The sequence below is a fragment of the Teleopsis dalmanni genome, chromosome 2 (assembly GCF_002237135.1).
Source record: "Teleopsis dalmanni isolate 2A chromosome 2, ASM223713v2, whole genome shotgun sequence".
Classification (NCBI taxonomy): domain Eukaryota; kingdom Metazoa; phylum Arthropoda; class Insecta; order Diptera; family Diopsidae; genus Teleopsis; species Teleopsis dalmanni.
In genome coordinates, this window is record NC_051847.1 from 235,509,517 (window position 1) to 235,518,814 (window position 9,298).

Here is a 9,298-nt window from a genome sequence, read left to right on the forward strand (position 1 = left end):
TAAAGCAGTTCCGCTTTTTTCACTTTACAAGAAAATGGGTCTATTCAAACAGTTTGTAAAAGATATTGCCAAAAAAATGATAATGCTTTAGCTATGTTTCTGAGCAAATCCCAGGCTAATCTGAGAATACCTAACTGCGTTTGCTGGACTTGATGACCAAATACTGATAAAAGTTGAAGTTGTTAAGACCACAATGAAGCAGTAAGAAAAAATAGCATGACTGTATTTTAAAAGAATCCAAACTAAAAGACTATTGTGGCAAAAGCTTTAAGAATATTAACTGTAATATTAGCCTAACGGTACGTTCTCTCCTCTCTCACATGTCTACTTTCTCCAAAATCTTTATGGTGTTAGCAAGGAACAGAACGATGAATTTTATCAATATACGAAAGAATTTAAACAGTGATATTAAGAGAAGTGAACTGCTAATGTGATGACGAACTATTAATGGATTCTGAAAACGATACTAAGGGAATCCACATAAGGTATTAAAAAATGTGGAGATTTGATATGATGGTGGACTATTCCTGAATGATGTGAAGGAACGTTTTTCAGGGGATTCCCAAAAGTTGCAAACACAATATTTATTAATACATAAAACTTATATATGCTTATACTTTTAAAGTATAAATATAAAATTAAATAAGAATTTCTGAGTTCTTGAAATTATTACGTTTATTTGTTTGGTTAACTGTGTTTAAAATACACACGTGTTTTGTGGGAAAACCTAGGTGTTGGTCAAAAGCGTACACTAAAAAGCATTTAAGAAGAAATAACAAGATAAAATAATTTAAAAAAAAATTTTTTTTTCGAAGACCTGTGTTATAACCCTTTAATATGTAATAGTTAACAAACTGCTGATATCGTTATTTTTTTTAACTGCGAACTAAGTTCCGCCCCTGAATCACGTATTTCCATCCATCTGTTGAGTCAATAAAAAATGATATGAAGTTTATGTTGGAAAAAAAGCTTGTTCAAATATCTTATCAGACATTAAGTAAAAATAATTTTAGATAAGAAATCCAAAAATTGCGAAAGTTTCGAGAATTTGATTCAGTTCTCCTTGAGGCAACGAAGACAACGCTTCGAAAGTGTTACAATATTTTTAATTATTATTATTTAATTATAAATAATGGGTATGTAAAATGTTTAATTTATTAACAACTAAAGTGATATGACACATGTTTTTTTTTTTTGAAGTAAATTGCATTGTATTGCTACTTTTATAATCGATGTACTCTAATTTAAGAGACAGATTTTCCATTAAAAGCTTGCTAGTACCTAAGAATACTTCATACCGTGAAGTTCGTTACGAAATTAAATAAAATATATTTTTAAGTGTTAATTTAATTATTTAATAATAAAAAGGGAATAATGGGTAAGCAATAAACCGGTAATTTATTGATTGAAATTAACAACATTTAATATAATTCTGTGCCGCCTTATGAAGAACTTAAAAGGATTTAAAAATCGATTAATTATAATTAAAGTGCTAAAAGAATTAAAGCATTTAATAGCTAATTTAATAATCCAGTTAAAATCAAATCAATTTATAGATTTATAATACAAATTTTTTTATTTAAGTGTTTATATAAAGAAAACATAACTTTTAAGTTACGTTTTGATTTTTAAAAAAAACATTGAACTATCGATTAATCAGTATTGAATTTTTTTAATGTACTTCCAAGTGTATTTTTTTTTAAATTGGAGGTAAAAAGTTTGAAAAAAAAAATCAGATGTGTCGATGGTATAAGAACAATAGTAATAATTTATCGACATAATCAGTATCGAATTTATCAGAGTACGTCCTCAAGTATTATTCTTCAAAACAGGAAATCAGATATTGATGACAATTGAACGATAGTTAAAATTATCGACATCATCATTTTAAAATTTTATTAAAGTACTTCCGAGTTTATTTTTTTTTGATTAATAAATCAACGGATTAAAAACTGGAAACAGGAAATTAGATATTGATGTCATTATAACGATAGTAGTAACTTGTCGACATAATCAGTATCGAATTTATCAAAGTACTTCCGTGTATATTATTCTTTTATGGCAATGCTAATAGTTTACGGGTTAGGCTAAGGCCTTTATGCAGTGCGACCAGCTTCATCTTTTATGCATATATTATTCTCTTAAGAAAGTGATGAAAAATTCGAAGCAGGCAATCTGATATCGAAGATAATATAACGATAGTGAAATTTATCGACATTATAAAATTTTATAAAAGTACTTCCTAGTATATTATTTTTTTTTTGACTAACAGATTAAAAATTTGAAATAGGAAATAGACATCGATGTCGATAGTATTCGATATTATAATGTCGGAAATATTTTGTAACTCGACTCAGTTGGTCTATTCTGCTAATAGTGCTACTAGAATGTAAGACTTTAAGCTCACAGCATATATTTTAGAAAAAAGAAGACTAGACATTTTTTTAAAGCTTTTATTTAAATTTTATGGTTCAATTATTGATATCTCCAAAATACATAAAAAACTTTTAATTTATTACTACTAATTAAACTACATTTCTAATCAATATATTAATTTTATCTACATACTTTTTATAGTAACAGATAAAAGCAATAACTGATATAGATCAATATTTATGATATTATAAGTCAGTACAAGGTTAATAGACTACAACAATTTTTCTATTGCAAAGATTTATATATTAAAAATTTAAAAAAAGACAAGACCTCATTGTAATCTGTAACATTAATATTTCCACTGATTTAAAACCTCAGTACAAATGATTATAACTGCTTAACTTCTTACCATGGTTTGCATTATCATTGTTTATGTAATAAGCAGTTCTAGAAATATTATGACCGGTTATTATCTAACCGGGGATTGATAGTAACTATGTTAAGACGTTCGCCATATATAATGAATTATAAAAACTGAACTTTTGAATAAGTATTAATTTATGTATTATTCTCCTGGATATTATGTCACCAACTCTATCCAATTAATAGAAGTAACCATTGAATTAAACGTATATTATATGAAAAATAAAAATTACAGTCTGGTAACATTTTACAATTAAAATAGATGTCTGTTTTATGAGAATTTTTTTGTAGTACTATTACACTGACAACAAAAAGTATATGGTATATAGTACAGATAATATGGCATAGTATAGATGGTATTATGTGGATATCTGACAGCAATATAGCTTAGTGTTTTAGTTTTAAGAGCTATTTTAAGCGAACACTGTAAGGAATAGTAAATCTATTCGATTAATAGGAAAGACTCAAAGTATATACTTTCTATAAAAAATAAATTCAGACCTAGCAATATTGCATGTGTATAAGAGCTATCCAATTATGAGAAAATCCGTTTTATAGACCTTTAACTGTACTTTTCTTTTGCTGTTATTTTTAAATTACTTTCTCTGATATTTATTATTATTTATTATTTTCTCAGGTAATACTTAGTTTCTTCATATATATCAATGTGAATATGTATTATCTTCTTTGTAAATATTTAGTACATATAAATTCTTTGAGTTCTTTTTATTAATGTACTGTGCAGAGCTTTCGAGAATGTCTTTTATTCTTATTAACAAAAATTCTCATAAAAAATTGATATTGTAGTATTTGAGCATAAAACCTTTCAATCGAACTCGCAAATATATGAAAGTTAACGATAAGTTTACGTTATCCATTCATTCATTGATATTTTAAGACAATATTCGGTTTTTAAGAAGAGGATTAGATAACAGAACTGAACTTTTATTAATTGAAGGATACGAGCAAAATGGATGAATCGATTTTTTACTCTTCCTTTTACAAAGTCTGAATGTAGTATAATTTCCTGCAACATATAATTTCTGGAACTAAAGCATATATCTTCTCTTTCTCAGTATACGTTCCCCTAGTATAATTCTACACCCTAAATTTAGTTCTGACCAGAAATATTATAAAAAGTCTGAAAAGTTATACTTCTTAATATTAACCAGCTGTGCATTGTCATTGTCATACAACGAAGTCCAAATAATATATATGACGTCTTGTTTTAAAAGTGAATGACCTATTTATTGTAGATGAGATATAATATTTGTTAATTCATTACCGGCATTTGATATCTATTTTTTCTTTGTTTTGTTACTATGACTCAGTTTAATGTCTACTGCGTTTGTGCAATCACTTAAAACTGACAGAATGTCGTGTTGTCAGATATATTACCTCAAGTTAACTCATGGATTTGGGATTTAAATTTTTTTTTTGATTAAAAAAATACTAAAATTTATTTTCAAATCTACATCATCTTTAATAAAATATTTTTAGATAATTAATCATTTTATATAAAATATATTTTTTTTAAATAATTTTGTATCACTATCTCTAACTGTATTAATCTCTTTAATGCTTACTTTAATCCTCTATATCATAAAGTAACTATTGACTGCTATTCTACATAATACCTATTAATGCTGAAGTAAGGGGGCAAATAAATACTCTTGACTTCCATTTCTTAAAAACCAGCTCACCAAATAAGCGCAAAACTCTGCCTAGAAAAATAGCTCTAACGAACGGATTTTCAACTGCTGTTTTCTAGTATTAAGTCTGAGCCCATTCTTCATATAACATATATCAATGTGAACAGCCTATCAAATTATATATGGATTATAAACTAGTTAAATGAAAAGTTGTATATTGCTTAAGGAGACTGATAATGATTACTTGGCAATATTCGAAACATATAGTCAGTTAAAATAGTCAGCTAAATTTCAATAAAATTAACTAAAAGTTTTTGTTGTTGTTTCTTTGTTACTGTTTGAAACCTCCTAGTTTTTTCGTCATAACACGTATCACATTCGACAAACAAAATTAACAGAATTAAGATTATTTTAGGTAATATCGAAAACCTATTATTACGAGATTGCTAAAATGAAAGTGATGAGTTAAATATGAAAGGTTACAGGAAGCTAATGTAGGATGTATACGTAATGCCACAGATTATTTTAAACATATTGGATTATTGTTTTTATTTTATTTTTAATTTTTAAAGAGCTAGTAGTGGGTCTACACGTTGTATTATAGATTACTCCAAAAACCATGGACTTTTGTTCTTGTTATTTTTAACTCTTACGGTGCTACGGTGCTATAGCTGCACTCGTTTATTTGTATTTCGCAGAATTTTTCCACTTCTCACCTGACTAAGTAATTTGACTTTTTAACCAATAGTTCTTTTAGTTTCAATACTGATAAGGCCAAAAAGTACAGTTACTAATTGATAACAATGAAGTAATCATTTCAAAATATCAAACAATAAATATAAAATAAAAAACAACTTAGGTACATCTATATATAAAACTTATGTATAGTACGTACACGTATTATATATAAATTTGTATGTGTATAATACCCGGCAAATTGACAAGCTTTTAGCAGCAGGAAATCTATAATTGATAAGTTAAATTTTTAAAATGAATTTCTAACAATAAAAAAACAAAAATCGTTCAAACATAATTTTAAACTAATACCAAATAATATCAAAGCAAACAATGAAGTGTAAATAGCTTAGTAACTTACTTACTCACTTACTTAGTTGGGTATACAAATGATTTTCACCTTCACATGACACAAATCATAGTTAATACTTTTATTCGTTCTAATCTTATCAGCATCATATAACTGGGTACACAGTAACGCCTACGCTGATATACCACCCTTCGCCATACATGCTGGCCATGATTCAGATGGTGATGCAATTTACGTTGGCCGCGCTTACCACAATGGCGATGTAGTGCCAGCCAAAGTAATACCCAATAAACATCAAGCCTACGTAGCATGGGGTGGTGAGGAAATCAATAAGCACGATGTTGAAATCTTAACTGGACAACATTTCTGCTGGATTCCAAGCTCTGGCGGTAATGTACCACCAGCTGCTCTACGTGTCGGTCGTACAACTGACGGTGAACCACTATACATTGGCCGTGGTCATTGGCACGGTAGTTTAACACCTGGCAAGATACATCCATCCCATGGTTGCTTATATATCCCATATGGTGGTGGTGAGCACAGGTAAGTTAGAATTATAAACTTACATTTCTATTCGTTTATTCTATTAATAACATATATTTTGTTTGTAGATTGGAACACTACGAAGTTTTGGTACAACCCGAAACATGGGTCAGTTCAGCTGGTAGCAATATCATCCCTGGCACTATACATGCCGGCACCGATTCTGATGGTGATGCTATTTACGTTGGACGTGCTTATCACGAGGGTGATTTGTTGCCTGCTAAGGTTATACCCAACAAGGGTTGCGCTTATGTAGCCTATGGCGGTGGTGAACATGTCAAACACGATTTTGAGCTATTGTGTGGTTATGGCTATGGTTGGGTACCAGACTCTAATGGTGGTGTACCACCAGGTGCTGTTATCTGTGGACGTACTAGCGATGGTGAACCACTTTATATTGGTCGCGGTCATTATTGTGGCAGTTTTACACCTGGTAAAATTCATCCATCTCATGGTTGTCTCTATATTCCATTCGGTGGTCAAGAAGTGCGTCTACACGATTATGAAGTACTTGTTAGGTCTTAAGCAAATAATGCGTAATTTATGCTTTAGAGCTGAATCGAGTTGTTTTCGTAATATTTCATTGTTCAATTTTTTGTTAAAAAAATCTTTCTTAAATAAATTCTTTCCTATTAATTTTTAAATATAACTATAACTTTTTTTATAACAATAATAATGTATAATTTTTTTTTTAATAAATAGCTTTACTCATTTAGTAAAGCTCAAAGAATTTTGTACGTCATTTACTTGTGAGTGAATAAAAATAAGATAATTGGTTCTTCTGAACTGCTTTGATTGGGTTTTTATCTTAATTAAAAAATCTATTGAATTAATAAATAGTTTTTAATAATGCATTTTATAATAAACAACGAGTTCACAGAAAGTAAAAACAAAATTTCTCTAAATTCTTTCGTGGAAAAAGATTTTCAAGAAGAAAAAACACAGATATAGATTTACATTGACGATCTTTCGGAGACGATCGATACTGGGAAAGATCGATAAACGTGAAAATCGGAATGATTGTATGCAAATTGTGGTATGTTACACTTAAAAAATTCTATATAAATTCTTTCGTTTACAACGATTTTTACCAAGCTAAAATATATTATCCAACTTAAAGCTGATTATTGTAAATTCTCAGAAGAAAATTAATACAGAAAATGGAGCAATGAATTTGAAAATCGTTGCGATGATTTTATGGAAGTTGAGGTAGATAGCACATAAAATATTCTGCATAAATTCTTTTTTTTTAAATGATTTTCACTAAACAAAAAGATATTATTCAGTGTAGAGCTGCATATTATAGATCTTCCGAAGAATAGCGATGCAAAGAAGACAAGAACGATCTTGTCATTCATCAGCGTATTTCAGTTATTATTTATTATATTAAAAATAAAGCTATTTTATTTTTAATAAAATAAAATATATATTCCAAAAAAAACTATTATTTCTGCTCCATGAACTTTTTATACATTCAAATCTGAGCTTTTTAAACAGAACTAAACTATATGACCTTAATACAAAAACTCTTTTTGGAGGTATGGAATCAAAATATACTGTAATGTCAACAAACACATATCAATAGACAATCTTCTTCAAGTATTATATATTTATATATTTTTAAATATTCTAATTGAGATCAATGTTGAATAACACACAATTTTTTAAATTAGTTTTAAAAACTTTATTATATTGTCACCGACTTTTTGACTATAAATTTATTTATATTATTTTTTATATCATCGAGGTATTTTAAACTACCGGAAAATATTTATTTATTTTTTTGAAGTATATACATAAATTAATGAAAAAATCAATAAATAAATAAACAAATAAAAAAAGGGTATGTAACATATTTATTGATTCATTTAATAATTTTTTGTTTTAATGACCAAAAAAAATTTAATGATACTTTTGTTTTTTAAATGGTCAATGGTTATATATATTTTTTTTTAAAGTAATAAAAAAATTTTTATTTTAATATAAAAAGAAACAAGTAAAAATTTTTTATTTTTTTTCACAAAAAAAATATATTTAACTCTTCATCAATAAGACCGTTGAAAAAACAAAAATATCATTAAAAATATCATCATTATAACAATAAATTATTAAATTAATCAACAAATATATATTTAAATAATTCAATGAATATAATAAAATAAATTAATTAATTAAATAAATAATTCAACAAATATGGTACAAAAAAAAAAAAATAATATAAAAATAAATAAATAAAAAACCAACAGATAAAAAAATAAAAATTTCAATAAATAAATTAATAAATGAATCAATAACTAAATCAATAAAAATAAATATGTATTTAAAAAAACAAACAAATAAATATTCAAATGATTCAACAATACATATAAAAAAATCAAAAAATTAACAAATTAGCAAATAAATGAATAAAAAAAATAAATCAAATAAACAAATAAAAAATAAACATAACAATAAACATAAATGAATAAATATATATAAAATTAAATAAATAAATAATAAATAATCAAATAAATGAATAAATAAATTAATTAATTAATGAATAACTAATAATAATAAATAATTAATAATTAATATAATAAGTATAAGTATAAATAAATTAAATGAATAAATAATTTCAAGAAGCGATATTTTATCGTAATTTTAGACCGTAAGAAATAATTACGGTCTTCAAATGTACTAAAATGGATGTTGTATTAACTAAACATGTTCAGTTTGATACAAGAGAGCAGTTGTCAGTTTTTCAAACAAACAAATTTATTTGGTTGTTGCCTAAAATAGTGCTATATTATATATAATGTATGCAAATAATATTATAGAAAAAATTTGTTAGTGTGTGTTAAAATGAATTTTTGTGTTAATATTCTTCACTCCTCTATAAGCAAGGAAAAATTCTTACATCTTTTTTTTTATTTCCGTTTATTTACGAAATAATGTTAATAATTTTTATAGTAGAGAATTTTGAGCTTTAGGTATTAATCGAACTGATCAAAGCTTCCAACATTTTGTTGCTCGAAAATGCTTATACTGGATCCGGTGTATAATGAAAATATATAATATGAAATAAATTAATAATAAATAAGTAAAAAATGAAATTAAAAAATAAATCAATGAATAAATAAAACAATAAATAAATAAAAACAAATACAATAATATCAATATGAAACATTGAGCGAATGTCTATATGGTTTCAATATTTTCCAACAATTTCAACATAAGGCAGTTGGAAGATTTTTCAACATTTAACTCAGCTAGCACTTAC

General features: G+C 26.4%; 1 protein-coding gene across 2 annotated transcripts; it reads left to right on the forward strand.

Moving 5' to 3' along the window:
- Window positions 1–1,052: 1,052 nt before the first annotated feature.
- On the forward strand, window positions 1,053–6,688 carry LOC119684063. Of its 2 annotated transcripts, none has more exons than XM_038098011.1 (3): window positions 1,053–1,136; window positions 5,640–6,039; window positions 6,108–6,688. In XM_038098011.1, the coding sequence occupies exons 1-3, from the start codon at window positions 1,133–1,135 to the stop codon at window positions 6,562–6,564; spliced, it is 861 nt and encodes a 286-aa protein (XP_037953939.1). In that variant the 5' UTR covers window positions 1,053–1,132; the 3' UTR covers window positions 6,565–6,688. The 2 variants fall into 2 exon arrangements, with proteins under 2 accessions (XP_037953939.1, XP_037953940.1); XM_038098012.1 differs by lacking the exon at window positions 1,053–1,136 and adding an exon at window positions 1,287–1,378.
- Window positions 6,689–9,298: the final 2,610 nt, after the last annotated feature.